General features: G+C 57.1%; 1 protein-coding gene across 1 annotated transcript in view; it reads left to right on the top strand.

The window, feature by feature from the left end:
- The window catches only part of LOC129716303 (guanine nucleotide exchange factor VAV3-like), a 72,863-nt gene that overhangs the window by 13,722 nt on the left and 39,141 nt on the right, over positions 1–20,000 (top strand). Inside the window, 12 exon segments of the mRNA XM_055666167.1 lie at positions 6,048–6,106; positions 6,666–6,731; positions 7,220–7,334; positions 8,683–8,775; positions 9,257–9,322; positions 11,573–11,676; positions 12,635–12,734; positions 14,264–14,359; positions 15,804–15,842; positions 15,844–15,873; positions 19,710–19,796; positions 19,878–19,963. Coding sequence (XP_055522142.1) covers positions 6,048–6,106; positions 6,666–6,731; positions 7,220–7,334; positions 8,683–8,775; positions 9,257–9,322; positions 11,573–11,676; positions 12,635–12,734; positions 14,264–14,359; positions 15,804–15,842; positions 15,844–15,873; positions 19,710–19,796; positions 19,878–19,963 — 941 coding nt within the window.

The following is a 20,000-nucleotide window of genomic DNA, read 5'->3' on the forward strand; positions in this document are numbered from 1 at the left end:
GCACCCTGCACCCAGCACCCTGCACCCCAGCACCCCTGCACCCTGACCCAGCACCCTGCCCCCTGCACCCAGCACCCTCCCTGCAACCCAGCACCCAGCACCCCACCCTGCAACCCTGCACCCAGCACCCCTGCAACCCAGCACCCAGCCCCTGCACCCAGCACCCTGCCACGCAGCACCCTGCACCCCTGCACCCAGCACCCTGCCCCCAGCACCCAGCACCCAGCACCCTGCACCCAGCACCCTGCACCCAGCACCCTGCACCCTGCACCCTGCACCCTGCACCCTGCACCCTGCACCCTGCACCCTGCACCCTGCACCCTGCACCCTGCACCCTGCACCCTGCACCCAGCACACTGCACCCTGCACCCTGCACCCAGCACCCAGCACCCTCCACCCAGCACCCTGCACCCAGCACCCTGCACCCAGCCACCCTGCACCCTGCACCCCTGCACCCTGCACCTGCACGCAGCACCCTGCACCCTGCACCCTGCACCCTGCACCCAGCACCCTGCACCCTTCACCCTGCACCCAGCACCCTGCACCCTACTCCCAGCACCCAGCACCCTGCACCCTGCCCCCTGCACCCTGCACCCTGCACCCAGCACCCTGCACCCAGCACCCTGCACCCTGCACCCTGCACCCTGCACCCAGCACCCTGCACCCTGCACCCTGCACCCTGCACACAGCAGAACAGCAGATGAACAGGCCCTTCGGCCCACAATTTAGTTTACTGTCCCGTGTACTGAGGTACAGTGAAAAGCTTGTGTTGTGTGCTAACCAGTCAGCGGAAAGACAATACATGATTACAATCGAGCCGTCTACAGATGATGTTTTTAAGCTGAAAGCGTCTCCTGGGAAAAGGAATAGGTGATGTTTCAGGTCGAGCCTTCTTGGTGGGGGTGGGGATGGGGGTGGGGGGACAATCCCCGCCATGCTCTGTCAGCCGGCTCCGTGATGGTCAGGCCCACAGGCTCTGCCACAGGACCTCTCAAGGTCGATTCCAGTTGGCAGCCGCCAGCTCCTAGAATCTAGCAGACTGGGTCTGGCTGTACTGCCCAGGTCAGCTGGCCGTCCCCGGGACTGGCTGTAGTGCCCAGGTCAGCTGGCCGGCCCTGGGATTCAGGCCTGTAGTGCCCAGGTCAGCTGGCCGGCCCCGGGATTGGCTGTAGTGCCCAGGTCAGCTGGCCGGCCCCGGGATTGGCTGTAGTGCCCAGGTCAGCTGGCCGGCCCCGGGATTGGCTGTAGTGCCCAGGTCAGCTGGCCGGCCCCGGGATTGGCTGTACTGCCCAGGTCAGCTGGCCTGCCCCGGGATTGGCTGTAGTGCCCAGGTCAGCTGGCCGGCCCCGGGATTGGCTGTAGTGCCCAGGTTGCGAAAACTAATTGAAAGACAATCTACCTGCGGGCGGGGTGATTTTGGATTCGGGGCCGGATCCGGCCCATGGGCCGTAGGCTGCTGACCCCTGTCCTGGATATGAGGCCTCATTGTGTCCCCACATGTTTTAAAAGCGATTTGCGCCCAGGCTGAGATGGGAAAGGGGAACGAGAGATATAGACAGTACTCAGAATCACAATAGTTCTTTATGAGCCAAGTATGTGTTGCAACACACCAGGAATTTGATTTGCCGTACATTAATACCAATAAACAGCAACAGAACACACAAAACACATTTTAACATAAACATCCACCACAGTGACTCCTCCCCATTCCTCACTGTGATGGAAGGTGAAATAAACTTCAATCTCTTCCCCTCTTTGTTGTCCCACAGTCGTGGGCCTCGAGTCCTCCATTAATGGGACTCCCATAGCCGGTGGCATTGGGACCCTCCGCGTCGAGGTGAACCGCTCCTGCATCGGGGGGGGGGGGATGTCAGCTGCCCCGAGCTGGACGATTGACCCTTGCGTCGGGGCTGGTCAAACCTCTACATCGTTGGAACTCCCGACTTGGCCTCTCGATGTAAAGACCGCAGGCCGCGGTGGGAGCGATCCCAGGCAAGGGATCAGCTTCGATGTTAAGTCCACGCCCCACAGTGGGGCTCACTACCGCCAGCTCCATCGATGGAAGGCCGCACAGCGCCCAGAGTACTTGGGAGAATTGAATGGGATATGCAAAAAGCAACGATAGTCAAGGATATGTGGAGCCCACAATGGTCCATTGTTGGTTGTAGGATAGGTGATAACGAGTTATAGACAGGAACAACTGAACGAGAGGAAAACTTGTACGCTGGGTGGGGGAGGGACAGAGAGAGGGGGGATGGAAGGGTTACTTGAAGTTAAATCTTCACACCACTGGGCTGTAAGCTGCAAAAGCTACATATGAGGCTGTTTCTACAATTTATGTTTGGACGTTAGTGAAAGACAGCATCGGATTAATGATAGTTCAAAGGTCACCATTGGTGTAGGTGGGAGGTCAGGACCACTCCTGCTGGTGAGAAGAAACTGTCCCTGAATGTGGAGGTGTGTGTTCTCACACTTCTGTACAGTATCTGGTGCAGGACAGAGTGTGTCATCAAATGTACACCTCACTTCCACAAGTTAGTCACAATCTCGTTCACTGAGTTACTGTTACAGAGAGATCTTGTCTTGATCAATATCTCTGTATCCCTGCATTTCCACCACACGCCTATCTAAATGCTTCTTGAATGCAACTATCGTATCTGCCTCCACCCCCAAACCCCCCCCCCACCACTCACCCTTCCCTTTCCCCACCCCCCCCCACGCCCCACCCCCACCCCCACCCCCCCTTCCACCCCCCCACCCCCACCCTCCACCCCCCCCCCCTCCCCCCACTCCCACCCCCACCCCCACCCCCCCCCCCCCCCCCCACCCCACCCACCCCCCCCCCCCCCCCACCCCCCCCTCCCCCCCCCCGACCCCCCCCCCCCCCCCCCCCCCCCCCCCACCCCCCCCCCCCCACCCCTCCCCACCCCCCCCCACCCCCCCCCACCCCCCCCCCACCCCCCCCCCCCCCCCCCCCCAACCCCCCACCCCCACCCCCACCCCCACACCCACCCCCACACCCAACCCCCACCCCCCCCCCCCCCCCCCCCCCCCCCCCCCCCCCCCCCCCCACCCCCCCCCCCCCCCCCCCCCCCCCCCCCCCCCCCCCCCACCCCCACCCCCACCCCCCCCCCCCCACCCCCCACCACCCCCCCCCCCCCCCCCCCCCCCCCCCCCCCCCCCCCCCCCCCCCACCCCCCACACCCCCCCAATCCCCCCACCCCCACCCCCACCCACCCCCACCCCCCCCCACCCACCCCCACCTCCACCCCCAACGGATGAGGGGAGATCTTATAGAAACAAATAAAATGGCGGTGCTGGCTCGAAGGGCCGAATGGCCTCGTCCTGCACCTATTGTCTATGTATCTAATCCTCTTGCCTCGGGCAAGTCCCAGTCAATATTAGGGGAAGTTACAGAACCCTGTGGTTCTTGTATCGTTCTGTAATCTGTCCACATGTCAGATCCTCTATCTCCCACTGGCTATTGGCATAGAATACAAGTCCTATCTTGAGTTAGAGCCCAGCGCACTAAACCACAGTAGATCAACCCTCGACTAAATACTCTGATTACTGCACTGATTCATCTCTGTGATTAGTGAAGCAACTTGTCCACCCCTTTACCCCTGTCCCTGACACCCCCTCCCCCCCGGCCCCCCCTCCCCCCCCGGCCCCTCCCCCCCTCCCCCCCCCCATATTGCCAAGTATAAAACACATGACATACATATTTAAGATGCATAAGTATAAATACAAGTATACAGTGCATGGATAGATATGTCCCTGTACATAAACTCCCAGTTTCCCAGTTTCCCAGTTTCCCAGTTTCCCAGGGCTCCAGTTTCGTCGCTGTGTTGGGCCACTGGGTGGTTTTGGTTTGCCGGGCCGGGCGGAGTTGACGGGCGCCGGGTGGAGTTGACGGGCCGGGGGTGGAGTTGACGGGCTGGGTGTGGAGTTGACGGGCCGGGTGGAGTTGGACGGTTGGGTGGAGTTGACGGGCCGGGTGGAGTTGACGGGCAGGGCGGGCGGAGTTGACGAGTTGACGGGCCGGGTGGAGTTGACGGGCCGGGTGGAGTTGACGGGCCGGGCTGGGAGTTTGACGTTGCAGGGCGGGTGGAGTTGACGGGCCGGGTGGAGTTGACGGGCCGGGTGGAGTTGACGGGCCGGGTGGAGTTGACGGGCCGGGTGGAGTTGACGAGTTGACGGGCCGGGTGGAGTTGACGGGCCGGGTGGAGTTGACGAGTTGACGGGCAGGGTGGAGTTGACGGGCCGGGTGGAGTTGACGGGCTGGGTGGAGCTGTGAAGGAAATGTCAACAGGACATCAGAGACACAGCTCGTTTCCGGATGTTTCTGTGGCCTCTCTCTCCAACCTCCCTCTCTCTCTCCCTCTGTGTCTCAGCACTTTCTCTCTCTCCATCTCTTTCTGCCCCTTTAAGGTAAGTAAGTTTATTGGCCGAGTATTCACATACAAGGAATTTGCCTTGGTGCTCCGCCCACAAGTAACAACATGACACAGTGACAGTTACAAATGACTCAGAAAACACTAAACATTAATAATAATAAAACATTAATAATAAAACACCATTGACCAAGCATGTAAACCAACAAAATACCAGAGCAAATTTACTTCTTATTTGCATCTCTCACTCTCTCAGGTCTGCCTCTGTCCTAAACTTAGATTGTTACATCTAGTGTGCGTCTGGAGTGTGTCTGGAGTGTGTCTGGAGTGTGTCTGGAGTGTCTGGAGTGTCTAGAGTGTGTCTAGAGTGTGTCTGGAGTGTCGGAGGATGAGGGGAGAGCTGATTCAAGTATCTACAATAAGGATAGGTGTAGGTGGGGGAGACAAGGTATAAATGTCAAAGACGAGAGGGCACAGCTTGATGTGAGAGGGGCAAGATTTAATGGAGACAGGTCGGTTTGTTGTACACAGAGGGTGGTGGGTGCCTGGAACGCGCTGCCAGGGGTGGTGGTGGAGACAGGACCTGCCAAGGGTGGTGGTGGGGACAGGTGCTGCCAGGGGTGGTGGTGGAGACAGGCGCATGGCTAGACGTGCAGGTGGTGGAGACAGGACCTGCCAAGGGTGGTGGTGGGGACAGGTGCTGCCAGGGGTGGTGGTGGAGACGGGCGCATGGCTAGACGTGCAGGTGGATAAATGAAGGTCTTCGCATCGTGTACAGCACAGACGTTGTGGGCCGAAGGGCCTGTTCCTGTGCTGGACTGTGTTCTAGGTTCCATCTGTCTCGTTCTCTCTCTCTAGATGCAGAAAAAAATATTCCCCATGTTGGGGGAGTCCAGAACCAGGGGTCACTGTTTAAGAATAAGGGGTCGGCAATTTAAAACTGAGATGAGGAAACACTTTTTCACACAGAGAGTTGTGAGTCTGTGGGATTCTCTGCCTCGGAGGGCGAAGGTGGCTGGTTCTGTGGATGCTTTAAAGAGAGAGTTAGATTTAGCTCTCAGGGCTAACGGAGTCAAGAGATACGGGGAGAAGGCAGGAACGGGTACTGATTGTGGATGATCAACCATGATCACATTGAATGGCGGTGCTGGCTCAAAGGGCCGAATGGCCTACTCCTGCACGTATTTTTCTGCGTTTTTTTTCTCTCTCTGTCTCTGTCTCTTTCTCAATTCAATTTCAATTTAAAAACTTTATTGGCATGATAAAAATACATTGTTATATTGCCAAAGTATAAAACATGACATACATATTTAAAATGCATCAGTATAAATACAAGTATACAGTGTATGGATAGATATGTCCCTATACATAAACTTGCAATAGGCCTATAGCCCTTTATTGATGCTACATGTTCTTGCAGCTGTAAGCAGTACAACACAATAGCAAGTTTAGCAATTCAATATTAATTTCTTAGTGTCAGTTAATGTCAATTAGTGTGTGCGTACATATGTGTTTCTCTCTCTCTCTCTCTCCCCTGCCCCTACAGTGGGTTGAGGGTGGGGCCAGAGGGGAGGGAGGGGGTGCAGGGGAGGGGGTGCAGGGAAGGGGGTGTAGGGACTGGGCTGTGACTCACACTGCTGTCTCTGTTCCCAGGTGATTGACACCCTGTCCCGACTCTCACACACAGCCATCGCCCTCAGCACCGGGGTCAGGTGAGTTCAAACCCAAACCCAAACCCCTCCCCCCCCCCCCCCGCAGACACTGCCCCCCCCCTCTCGTGACACCGCCCCCCCTCACTGACACTGCCCTGCCCCCACCAGACACTGCCCCCCCCTCACTGACACTGCCCTGCCCCCACTCAGACACTGCCCCCCCCGCTGGACACCTCCCCCTTCTGGACCCCGCTGGCCCCTCCCCCGCTGGACACTGCCCCTCCCCCGCTGGACACTGCCCTCCCCCGCTGGACACTGCCCCTCCCCCGCTGGCCCCTGCCCCGCTGGACCACTGCCCCTGGCCCCTGGACCCTGGCCCCCCCCCCGCTGGACACTGCCCCCCCCCGCTGGCCCCTCCCCCGCTGGACACTGCCCCCCCCCGCTGGCCCCTCCCCCGCTGGACACTGCCCCCTCCCCCCTCCTGGACACTGCCCCTCCCCCGCTGGACACTGCCCCCTCCCCCGCTGGCCCCTCCCCCCCGTGGGCCCCTCCCCCGTGGACTGCCCCCACCCCTGTGGTGCTGGTGTGACTCATCGCCGCTTCTCTGCTCCGTTTCCAGACCGTTCCCCACGGAGGCGGCCGAGGCGGATGAAGATATTTACCGGAGTCTCGCCGACCTCATCGAGTACGTGGCACTGGTCACTCACTGGATGTCCAGCCAGGGTCATGTCACCTCTGGGGGATGGGGGGTGAGGGAGGGTGAGGGGTGAGCGGGGTGGGGGGATGGGGGAGAGGGAGGGGGGGCATTCAGTTTGTGTGGAGCAGTGTCCCATGTTGGTCCCGTGTTGGGGGTCCTGTGTCCCATGTTGGTCCCGTGTTGGTGGTCCCGTGTCCCATGTTGGTCCCATGTTGGGGGTCCCGTGTGTGTCCCATGTGCCGTGTGTGTCCCGTATTGGTCCCGTATTGGTCCCATGTTGGGGGTCCCGTGTGTGTCCCATGTGCCGTGTTGGGGGTCCCGTGTCCCATGTGCCGTGTGTGTCCCGTGTTGGGGGTCCCATGTCCCATGTTGGGGGGGTACCCGTGTCCTGTGTGTGTCCCATGTGCCGTGTGTGTCCCGTGTTTCTCTCCCCGCCCCGGCCACTGACCGCACGTGTGCGTGTGCGTGTGTTTCAGTGAGGAGAGCCTTGAGGAAGAGGATGATCTCTACGATTGTGTCTATGGTGATGATGACAGCGGGGAGATCTATGAGGATTTGATGAAGATTGAAGCACTGCCACCCACCGTCACCGTGAGTCTGGTCCGGCCCCGTCCGGCCATTCCTGCGGCCACGGGCACTCGGCGGGTAGTACTGCTGGAACCGTGGAGGGGGGAGGGGAACGGTCAACGCGGGTTGGTCAGTGCTGTGGGAAGGGCAGGGCGAAAACTGACCAGCAATCTCAAACCCCCTGTATAGACACCTCTTATCTGTAGCTTCCCCATCGCCATAACGCCCTCCGACCCCGACCCCGACCCCGACCCCGACCCCGACCCCGACCCCGACCCTGACCCCGACCCCGACCCCGACCCCGACCCCGACCCCGACCCCCCCGAACCCGACCCGACGCCGACCCCGACCCGACCCCCCCGACCCCGACCCCGACCCCGACCCCGACCCCGACCCCGACCCGACCCCGAACCCCGACCCCGAACCCGACCCCCGAACCCCGAACCCCGAACCCCGACCCCGACCCCGACCCCGACCCCGACCCCGAACCCCGACCCCGACCCGACCCCCGAACCGACCCCGACCCCCGACCCCGACCCCGACCCCGACCCCGACCCCGACCCCGACCCCGACCCCCACCCCGACCCCCGACCCCCCCCCCCTCCCCATCTCTGTAACCGACTTTATGAAGACCAGTGTACTACCCGCTGCCTTGGCCCACTCCGTCTATCTGACACGCCTCTGGACCACGACTCTCCCCAGGGCCCTGCCGTTCACTGTGAAGGTCTGGGCCACGTTCAGCCTCCATCAGTCTCAGAGGGTATTGTGTGGATGATGTCACAGTTGGACACTGCCCGCGTGTGTCACGGACACTGCCCGCGTGTGTGACGGACACTGCCCGCGTGTGTCACGGACACTGCCCGCGTGTGTGACCCTCCCCGCATGTGTCACGGAAACCCCGCGTGTGTGACGGTCTCTCCCCACATGTGTCACGGACACTGCCCGCGTGTGTCACGGATACTCCCCGCGTGTGTCACGGACACTGCCCGCGTGTGTCACGGATACTCCCCGCGTGTGTCACGGATACTGCCCGCGTGTGTCACGGACACTGCCCGCGTGTGTGACGGCCTCTCCCCACATGTGTCACGGACACTGCCCGCGTGTGTGACGGCCTCTCCCCACATGTGTCACGGACACTGCCCGCGTGTGTCACGGACACTGCCCGCGTGTGTCACGGATACTGCCCGCGTGTGTCACGGACACTGCCCGCGTGTGTGACGGTCTCTCCCCACATGTGTCACGGATACTGCCCGCGTGTGTCACGGACACTGCCCGCGTGTGTGACGGTCTCTCCCCACATGTGTCACGGACACTGCCCGCGTGTGTCACGGACACTGCCCGCGTGTGTGACGGTCTCTCTCTCCATGTGCAGACCCAGGTGGAGAGTGATGTGCGGAGCTGTTGTCTGCTGGAGATCACACAAACGGAGGACAAGTACACAGAGACGCTGGAGTCCATCGAGAAGGTAGACGGGCCGTTCAATCCCTGCCTAGACCCACTCACCCCTCACCCTGACCCCTTGCACTCTGACCCCTTGCACTCTCACCCCTTGCACTCTCACCCCTCGCACTGATAACTTGCAATCTGACCCCTTGCACTCTGACCCCTCACCCTGATCCCTCACCCTGACCCCTTGCACTCTGACCCCTTGCACTCTGACCCCTTGCACTCTCACCCTTCGCACTGACCCCTTGCACTCTGACCTCTTACACTCTGACCCCTTGCACTCTCACCCCTCGCACTCTGACCCTCGCACTCTGACCCCTTACACTCTGACCCCTCGTACTCTGACCCCTCGTACTCTGACCCCTCGCTCTGACCCCACCCTTCTCCCTCGCTCTCAACACCCTGTCCCGTCACAGGGGGGGTCACAGCCCCAGGGGGGTCACGACCCCAGGGGAGGGGGGTCAGACTGAGGGTCCCTCACCTCTATGTTTCTGTTGCAGTTTTTCATTGGCCCATTGAGACAATTTTTGACACCAGCCGACATGGACACCATCATCAACGTGGAGGTGAGGGGGGGGGGAGGGGCAGGGGATGGAGCAGGGGGGCGGGGGGGGGGGGGAGGGCGGGGGATGGAGCAGGGGGGGGGGGGGGGGGGGGGGGGGGATGGAGCAGGGGGGGGGGGGAGAAGGGAGGGGAGGGCAGGAGGGGTTGGAGCTGAGAGCAGGTGTGTAAGGGAGTGAGTGTGTACGTGTGTTCGTGCAAGGAGAATTTAGATACATAGATAGATAGACAATAAATGCAGGAGTAGGCCATTCGGCCCTTCAAGCCAGCATCACCATTCACCGCGATCATGGCTGGTCCTCAAGTCCCCAGAGCTGCCAACTCACATGCATTGAGCGTGAGAATCACGCATTTTGCCTAATTCTCACGCTCTCACACTCTGTCGTGAGAAATTCTGTGATCAACGAGAATTTCAAAACTAATATCAACTGCGTGTGTGGGCGTCTGTTGATAAGATCATTCATGTGCTGCAACTGTTGATCAGAGTCTGGCTCTACTGTGGAATAGAAACATAGAAACATAGAAATTAGGTGTAGGAGTAGGCCATTCAGCCCTTCGAGTCAGCACCGCCATTCAATATGATCATGGCTGATCATCCAGCTCAGTATCCCATACCTGCCTTCTCTCCATACCTCTGATCCCCTTGGCCACAAGGGCCACATCTAACTCCCTCTTAAATATAGCCAATGAACTGGCCTCAACTACCCTCTGTGGCAGAGAGTTCCAGAGATTCACCACTCTCTCTGTGAAAAAAGTTCTTCTCATCTCGGTTTTAAAGGATTTCCCCCTTATCCTTAAGCTGTGACCCCTTGTCCTGGACTTCCCCAACATCAGGAACAATCTTCCTGCATCTAGCCTGTCCAACCCCTTAAGAATTTTGTAAGTTTCTATAAGATCCCCTCTCAATCTCCTAAATTCTAGCGAGTATAAACCAAGTCTATCCAGGCTTTCTTCATAAGACAGTCCTGACATCCCAGGAATCAGTCTGGTGAACCGTCTCTGCACTCCCTCTATGGCAATAATGTCCTTCCTCAGATTTGGAGACCAAAACTGTACGCAATACTCCAGGTGTGGTCTCACCAAGACCCTGTACAACTGCAGTAGAACCTCCCTGCTCCTATACTCAAATCCTTTTGCAATGAAAGCTAACATACCATTCGCTTTCTTCACTGCCTGCTGCACCTGCATGCCTACCTTCAATGACTGGTGTACCATGACACCCAGGTCTCGCTGCATCTCCCCCTTTCCCAATCGGCCACCATTTAAATAATAGTCTGCTTTCCCGATGCTGCCAGCCTTTTTGAGGCAGTGACTGCGATAGATCCCTTCGATGGTGGGGAGGTCAGAGCCAATGATGGACTGGGCAGTGGTCACAACTTTCTGCATTCTTTTGTATGTTCAAGTTGCTGAACCAGGCCACGATGCAACCGGTCAGCATGCTCTCTACTGTGCACCTGTAGAAATTCAAGGGAATTGTCTTTGACATATCAAATCTCCGTAATCTTCTCAGGAAGTAGAGGCGCTGATGTGCTTTCTTTATAATTGCATCAGTGTTCTGGGACCAGGAGAGATCTTCGGAAATATGCACGCCCAGGAATTTGAAGCTCTTGACCCTCTCCACCACCGACCCGTTGATATAAGTGGGCCCTATCCGACCCCTTCCAAAGTCCACAATCAGTTTCTTGGTTTTGCTGGTGTTGAGGGCCAGGTTTTTGTGCTGGCACCATATGGACAGTTGCTTGATCTCTCTTCTTTGCTCCTCCGATTTCTGGATTCTCTCCACATTTAGAAAATAGTCTACACCTTTATTCCTACGACCAAAATGCATGACTCCACACTTTGCTCCACTATATTTCATCTGCCTCTTCCATGCCCACTCTCCCAACCTGTCCAAGTCCTTCTGCAGAGTCCCTGCTCTCTCTACACTACCTGCCCCTCCACATATTTTAGCATCATCTGCAAACTTGGCCACAAAGCCTTTAATCCCCTCGTCCATATCATTAATATACGACGTGAAGAGTAGCGGCCCCAGTAACGACCCCTGCGGAACTCAGCTAGTCACTGGCAGCCAACATGAAAAAGCTGCCACTCTGTGTCTTCTGCCATCGTCAACCTGCTATCCATGCTGGTATCTTCCATGTCCTGCATTGTTAGACTGTAGATATTGTCTGTACTGCACGGTGTGAGATGTCATTGAGCTACACACAGGCAGGGATTGCAATCATTGCTGAGATTCTCTCCTCTCTTCTGCCCAGGCGCTGGCCAGTGTTCACAGGGAGTTGAACGTGGAATTGAAGTCTGTCGTTCTGTCCAAGAATCACCAGAACCTCTACCAGGTTTTCCTCAAGTACAAGGCCAGGTACCCAACTCTGCAGTCTATCATTAACATGCAGCGTTAGGCCCAGCTCACCCTTGGTGAACAGGAGCCCCAGACCACTCAGCTCCTCCAACCGGTCACCACCCCACCCCACCCCCACCCCCACCCCCACCCCCACCCCCACCCCACCCCCTACCCCCCCACCCCAACCCCCACCCCCCCCACCCCACACCCCACACCCGCACCCCAGCCCCCTCCACACCCCACCCCACCCCACTACCATAACCAACCCCACACCCCACAACCCACACCCACACCCCCACCCCCCCCCCCCCACCCCCACCCCCCACCCCCCCCCCCCCACCCCCCCCACCCCACACCCACACCCCCCCACCCCCCCCCCCCCCCCCCCCCCCCCCCCCCCCCCCCCCCCCCCCCCCCCCACCCCCCCCCGCCCCACACACCCCACCACCCCCCACCCCCCCCCCCCCCACCCCCACCCCCACCCCCCACGCACTCCCCACCCCCCCCCCTCCCACCCCCACCCCCACCCTAACCCACCCCCCCACCCGCAACCCCAACCCTAACTCCCACCCCTACCCCCACTCCCACCCCCACCCCCACCCACACCCCTCCACCTCCCCCCCACCCCCACCCCCCCCCCACCCACACCCCCACCCCCACCCACACCCCCACACACCCCCCCACCCCCACCCCCCCACACCCACCCCCCACCCCCCCCCCACACACCCCCCCCCCCACCCCCACCCCCACCCACTCCACCCCCCCACACCCACACCCCACACCACCCCCCCACCCCCCCCCCACCCCCCCCCACACCCCACCCCCACCCACCCCCCCCCCACCCACCCACCCCCACACCCAACCCCCACCCCCACCCCCCAACCCAACCCCCACCCCACCCCCCCCACCCCACCCCCACCCCCACCCCCACCCACCCCACACCCTCACCTCTCTCTCTCTCTCTCTCTTCCTGTAGGTTGCTTGTGTATGGTGAGTACTGCAGTAAAGTGGAGGAAGCGATCAAGTGTTTGGATGAGATGAGTAAATCGAGACCAGATCTACGCCGGAAGTTTGAGGTAAAATTCAAGTGTAAACTTTAACTGTTTACAGGTAAAATTGAGGATGTTGTGGAAGTGACGAGTGACCCCGACTAACACGGTCGCACCGAGCGGCAATATCACTGGACGTTTCACAAACACAGTCCATGTCCGGACATTCACACAGTCTGTGGACAATGTCCAGTCTGGCCTGACTCACAGTGTGACCACGCTGACCATTGGCAATGACACAAGATGACCAGTCAGTACTGACATCCAATGACATTCACATTACTGACTGTCAATATCTTGTGGTCACCCAGACTGTGACAGCACCCTCCCCCCTCCCCCACACTCGCCCTTTCCCCCTCCCCCACCCCCACACACCCCCCCTTCTCCCCCTCCCTCTCCCCATCCCCCACACACTCGCCTTCTCCCCCCCTCTTCCCCACCCCCGCCACTCACCCCTACCATCCCCACTCTCCCTCCCCTCCCCTGTGTGTGAGTGTGAATGCCGCGTGTGTGTCCACGCCGCGTGTGTGTCCACGCCCCAGCCCGTGTCCGCGCCCCAGCCCGTGTCCATGCCCCAGTGTGTGTCCGCACCCCAGCCCGTGTGTCCGCGCCGCAGCCCGTGTCCACGCCCCAGCCCGTGTCCACGCCCCAGCCCGTGTCCACGCCCCAGCCCGTGTCCACGCCCGCGCCCGTGTCCACGCCCCAGCCCGTGTCCACGCCCCAGCCCGTGTGTCCACGCCGCGTGTGTGTCCACGCCCCAGCCCGTGTCCAGCCCCCGTGTGTCCACGCCGCGCGTGTGTCCACGCCCCAGCCCGTGTGTCCACGCCGCGCGTGTGTCCACGTCCCACGCCCAGCCCGTGTGTGTCCACACCCCAGCCCGTGTCCACGCCCCAGCCCCACGCCCAGTGTGTCCACACCCCAGCCCGTGTCCACACCCCAGCCCGTGTCCACGCCCCAGCCCGTGTGTCCCACACCCCAGCCCGTGTCCACACCCCAGCCCGTGTCCACGCCCCAGCCCGTGTCCACGCCCCAGCCCGTGTCCACGCCCCAGCCCGTGTCCACGCCCCAGCCCGTGTCCACGCCCCAGCCCGTGTCCACGCCCCAGCCCGTGTCCACTCCCCAGCCCGTGTCCACGCCCCAGCCCGTGTCCACGCCCCAGCCCGTGTCCACACCCCAGCCCGTGTCCACGCCCCAGCCCGTGTCCACGCCCCAGCCCGTGTCCACGCCCCAGCCCGTGTCCACTCCCCAGCCCGTGTCCACGCCCCAGCCCGTGTCCACGCCCCAGCCCGTGTCCACACCCCAGCCCGTGTCCACGCCCCAGCCCGTGTCCACACCCCAGCCCGTGTCCACACTATGGTGAATGTCCCTCATTTCAACCATGATGTGAACAAATCTCATTTCCAGCGCCTGCTCTCAGGACCCCGTCCCATTGTCTGTCTGTGCGGGTTCTGTCCACACTTGCTCCTGATGATCACTGAGAGATGTTTCTACATTGCTGCCGTCATATAAATGCAGTTGTTGTTGTTGTTGATGATGTTGATGATGATGTTGTGTAGGAATGTGCACGACGTGCCAACAACGGCAAGTTCACGCTGAGGGACCTATTGGTGGTGCCCATGCAGAGGGTACTGAAGTATCACCTATTGCTACAGGTCAGTGTGTCTGTCTGTATCCACCCCCACACTGTGTGTCCATGTGTGTGCGGTGTGTGTGTGTGTTTGTGTGTTTGTTTTGTTTGGTTTAGTGTGTGTGTGTGTGTGTGTCTGTGTGTGTGTGTGTGTGTGTGTGTGTGTGTGTGTACGTGTGTGTGTGTGTGTGTGTGGGTGTGTGTGTGTGTGTGTCTGTGTGTCTGTGTGTGTGTGTCCATGTGTGTGTGTGTGTGTGTGTGTGTGTGTGTGTGTGTGTGTGTGTGTGTGTGTGTGTGTCCATGTGTGTGTGTGTGTGTGTGTGTGTGTGTGTGTGTGTGTGTGTGTGTGTGTGTGTGTGTGTCCATGTGTGTGTGTGTGTGTGTGTGCACGTGTGTGTGTGTGTGTGTGTGTGTGTGTGTGTGTGTGTGTGTGTGTGTGTGTGTGTGTGTGTGTGTGTGTGTGTGTGTCTGTGTGTGTGTCTGTGTATGTGTGTGTGTGTGTGTGTACGTGTGTGTGTGTGTGTGTGTGTGTGTGTGTGTGTGTGTGTGTGTGTGTGTGTGTGTGTGTGTGTGTGTGTGTGTGTGTGTGTGTGTGTGTGTGTGTGTGTCCATGTGTGTGTGTGTGTGTGTGTGTGTGTGTGTGGGTGTGTGTGTGTGTGTGTGTGTGTGTGTGTGTGTGTGTGTGTGTGTGTGTGTGTGTGTGTGTGTGTGTGTGTGTGTGTGTGTGTGTGTGTGTGTGTGTGTGTGTGTGTGTGTGTGTGTGTGTGTGTGTGTGTGTGTGTGTGTGTGTGTGTGTGTCTGTGTGTGTGTCTGTCTGTGTGTATGTGTCTGTGTGTGTGTGTGTGTGTGTGTGTCCATGTGTGTGTCTGTCTGTGTGTATGTGTGTGTGTGTGTGTGCGTGTGTGTGTGTGTGTGTCCATGTGTGTGTCTGTCTGTGTGTATGTGTGTGTGTATGTGTGTGTGTGTGTGTGTGTGTGTGTGTGTGTGTGCGTCCGTGGCTGATGTATCTCTCCCCCCTAACCCCATTCTCCTGCCTTCTCCCCATAACCCCTGACACCCGCACTAATCAAGAATCTATCTATCTCTGCCTTAAATATATCCACTGACTTGTGGCCTCCACAGCCGCCTGTGGCAAAGAATTCCACAGATTCACCACCCTCTGACTAAAGAAATTCCTCCTCATCTCCTTTGTAAAGGAACGTCCTTTAATTCTGAGGCTGTGCCCTCTGGTCCTAGACTCCCCCACTAGTGGAAACATCCTCTCCACATCCACTCTATCCGGGCCTTTCAGTTCAAGCAACGTCTGTGGAGGGAAAATCACCTGATTACTCCAGCACTTTGTCCTTTGTCCTCATTGTGCCCTACTGTGTAGAGGCAGAGTCACCCCTCCCCCACCCCCCACCCCCACCCTGACCCCCACCCTGACCCACACTCTGACCCGCACCCTGACCCACACTCTGACCTTGCAGGAGCTGACGAAGCAGACGGCTGACTGGCAGGAGAAAACCCAATCTCCGCCTGGCACTGGACGCGATGAAGGTGAGCGGGGGGGGGGGGGGGGGGGGGGGGGGGGGGGGGGGCTTCTGCATCGCAATGTAGCTGTAGGTGGTCGCTGGCTGTAGCCCAGGTACAGGTAGCCCAGGTACAGGTAGCCCAGGTACAGGTACAGGTGGTCACTGGCTGTAGCCCAGGTACAGGTAGCCCAGGTACAGGTAGCCCAGGTACAGGTAGCCCAGGTACAGGTGGTCACTGGCTGTAGCCCAGGTACAGGTAGCCCAGGTACAAGTGGTCACTGGCTGCAGTCCAGGTACAGGTGGTCACTGGCTGTAGCCCAGGTACAGGTGGTCACTGGCTGTAGCCCAGGTAAAGGTAGCCCAGGTACAGGTGGTCACTGGCTGTAGTCCAGGTACAGGTGGTTACTGGCTGTAGTCCAGGTACAGATGGTCACTGGCTGTAGTCCAGGTACAGATGGTCACTGGCTGCAGTCCAGGTACAGGTGGTCATTGGCTGTAGCCCAGGTACAGGTAGCCCAGGTACAGGTGGTCACTGGCTGTAGTCCAGGTACAGGTAGCCCAGGTACAGGTGGTCACTGGCTGTAGTCCAGGTACAGGTAGCCCAGGTACAGGTGGTCACTGGCTGTAGTCCAGGTACAGGTAGCTCAGGTACAGGTAGCCCAGGTACAGGTGGTCACTGGCTGTAGCAGGAGGTAACACACTGCACTAAATAGGCCCTTCAGCCCAACATCCACGCAGCCACAATGGGGTAGAGACACTTAGAGAGAGGAGGCAGGTACAGGCAATAACAATGTGGACTCTGGGTAGAGGCCGAGACACACCAGACACCACATTGAATACAACCTACTTTAAACATAAGCTATTGGCCATAACGCAGTGAGCGCCAGGCTGCTGGTTGGAACACTTTGTAAACACAGGTTTCTATCCAATCTCCAGGCAGTAACACACTGTAGGTCCAGGCTGCAGGGTTAACACACACCAGACCCAGGACGGATATTCTGGAGGGATAGACAGAAAGGAAAAGGAGGTGGGGTAGCGTTGCTGGTTAGAGAGGAGATTAAATAGAAAGGAATAGAGTTCAAGTTCAAGTGAGTTTATTGTCATGTGTCCCTGTATAGGACAATGAAATTCTTGCTTTGCTTCAGCACAACAGAACATAGTAGGCATTCACTACAGAACAGATCAGTGTGTCCATATACCATGATATAAATATATACACACACATGAATAAATAAACTGATGAAGTGCAAATAGCAGAAAGTGGTTATTAATGTTCAGAGTTTTGTCCGAGTCAGGTTTAATAGCCTGATGGCTGTGAGGAAGTAGCTATTCCTGAACCTGGTTGTTGCAGTCTTCAGGCTCCTGTACCTTCTACCTGAAGGTAGCAGGGAGATGAGTGTGTGGCCAGGATGGTGTGGGTCCTTGATGATACTGCCAGCCTTTTTGAGGCAGCGACTGCGATAAATCCCCTCGATGGAAGGAAGGTCAGAGCTGATGATGGACGGGGCAGTGTTTACTACTTTTTGTAGTCTCTTCCTCTCCAGGGCGTTCAAATTGCCGAACCAAGCCACGATGCAACTGGTCAGCATGCTCTCTACTGTGCACCTGTAGAGGTTAGAGAGAGTCCTCCTTGACAAACCGACTCTCCGTAATCTTCTCAGGAAGTAGAGGCGCTGATGAGCTTTCTTGATAATTGCATTAGTTTTCTCAGACCAGGAAAGATCTTCAGAGATGGGCACGCCCAGGAATTTGAAACTCTTGACCCTTTCAACCATCGACCATTGATATAAATGGGGCTGTGGGTCCCCCTCCTACTCCTTCCAAAGAATAGAAAGGAAGGACATTAGCTTGGAGGATGTGGAATCGGTATGGGTAGAGCTGCGAAACACTAAGGGGCAGAAAACGCTAGTGGGAGTTGTGTACAGGCCACCTAACAGTAGTAGTGGAGTTGGGGATGGCATCAAACAGGAAATTAGAAATGCGTGCAACAAAGGTAAAACAGTTATAATGGGTGACTTCAATCTACATATAGATTGGGTGAATCAAATTGGCAGGGGTGCTGAGGAAGAGGATTTTTTGGAATGTATGCGGGATAGTTTTCTAAACCAACATGTAGAGGAACCAACGAGAGAGCAGGCTATGCTAGACTGGGTATTGAGTAATGAGGAAGGGTTAGTTAGCAGTCTTGTTGTACGTGGCCCCTTGGGCAAGAGTGACCATAATATGGTTGAGTTCTTCATTAGGATGGAGAGTGACATTGTTAATTCAGAAACAAGGGTCCTGAACTTAAAGAAAGGTAACTTTGAGGGTATGAGACGTGAATTGGCCAGGATAGACTGGCGATTAATTCTTATTGGGTTGACGGTGGATATGCAATGGAAGGCATTTAAAGACTGCATGGATGAACTACAACAATTGTTCATCCCAGTTTGGCAAAAGAATAAATCAGGGAAGGTAGTGCATCCGTGGATAACAAGGGAAATCAGGGATAGTATCAAAGCGAAGGATGATGCGTACAAATTAGCCAGAAAAAGCAGCCTACCAGAGGACTGGGAGAAATTCAGAGACCAGCAGAGGAGGACAAAGGGCTTAATTAGGAAAGGGAAAATAGATTATGAAAGAAAACTGGCAGGGAACATAAAAACTGACTGCAAAAGTTTTTATAGATATGTGAAGAGAAAAAGATTAGTTAAAACAAATATAGGCTCCTTGCAGTCAGAAACAGGTGAGTTGATCATGGGGAACAAGGACATGGCAGACCAATTGAATAACTACTTTGGTTCTGTCTTCACTAAGGAAGACATAAATAATCTGCTGGAAATAGCAGGGGACCGAGGGTCAAAGGAGTTGGAGGAACTGAGTGAAATCCAGGTTAGCCGGGAAGTGGTGTTGGGTAAATTGAATGGATTAAGGCCGATAAATCCCCAGGGCCAGATAGGCTGCATCCCAGAGTACTTAAGGAAGTAGCTCCAGAAATAGTGGATGCATTAGTGATAATTTTTCAAAACTCTTTAGATTCTGGAGTAGTTCCTGATGATTGGAGGGTAGCTAATGTAACACCACTTTGTAAAAAGGGAGGGAGAGAGAAAACGGGGGAATTACAGACCAGTTAGCCTAACATCGGTAGTGGGGAAACTGCTAGAATCAGTTATTAAAGATGGGATAGCAGCACATTTGGAAAGTGGTTAAATCATTGGACAAAGTCAGCATGGATTTATGAAAGATAAATCATGTCTGACGAATCTTATAGAATTTTTCGAGGATGTAACTAGTAGAGTGGATAAGGGAGAACAGTGGATGTGGTGTATCTGGACTTCCAGAAGGCTTTCGACAAGGTCCCACATAAGAGATTAGTATACAAACTTAAAGCACACGGTATTGGGGGTTCAGTATTGATGTGGATAGAGAACTATCTGGCAAACAGGAAGCAAAGAGTAGGAGTAAACGGGTCCTTTTCACAATGGCAGGCAGTGACTAGTGGGGTACCGCAAGGCTCAGTGCTGGGACCCCAGCTATTTACAATATATATTAATGACCTGGATGAGGGAATTGAATGCAACATCTCCAAGTTTGCGGATGACATGAAGCTGGGGGGCAGTGTTAGCTGTGAGGAGGATGCTAGGAGGCTGCAAGGTGACTTGGATAGGCTGGGTGAGTGGGCAAATGCATGGCAGATGCAGTATAATGTGGATAAATGTGAGGTGAAGATGATCTTGTATGTGTACAGTGTAGATGGTGAAGATGATTCTGTATGTGTACAGTGTAGATGGTGAAGATGATCCTGTATGTGTACACTGTACACTTGATTGTAATCATGAATTGTCCTTTCATTGACCGGGTCGCGCTGTGATCTGTTGCCAGGACTTGGCCCAATACGTGAATGAGGTGAAGCGTGATAGCGAGACGTTGCGAGAGATCGCTCAGTTCCAGCACTGCATCGACAACATGGTGAGTGAGGGCGGGCCAGTGGAGAGGGAATCTGCTGCTGTGTGCTAGTGATCAGGTTGACAGTGGCTGTCTGTGTTCTAGAACCAGTCGCTGGACATCTATGGGCGGCCAAAGGTGGATGGAGAGTTGCGTATTCTCACGCTCGACAAACGCGGGCGACAGGATCGGTGAGTGCCGCATGCACACAGACACGCACACGCACAC

The sequence above is a fragment of the Leucoraja erinacea genome, unplaced genomic scaffold, assembly GCF_028641065.1.
Source record: "Leucoraja erinacea ecotype New England unplaced genomic scaffold, Leri_hhj_1 Leri_205S, whole genome shotgun sequence".
NCBI classification, from domain to species: domain Eukaryota; kingdom Metazoa; phylum Chordata; class Chondrichthyes; order Rajiformes; family Rajidae; genus Leucoraja; species Leucoraja erinaceus.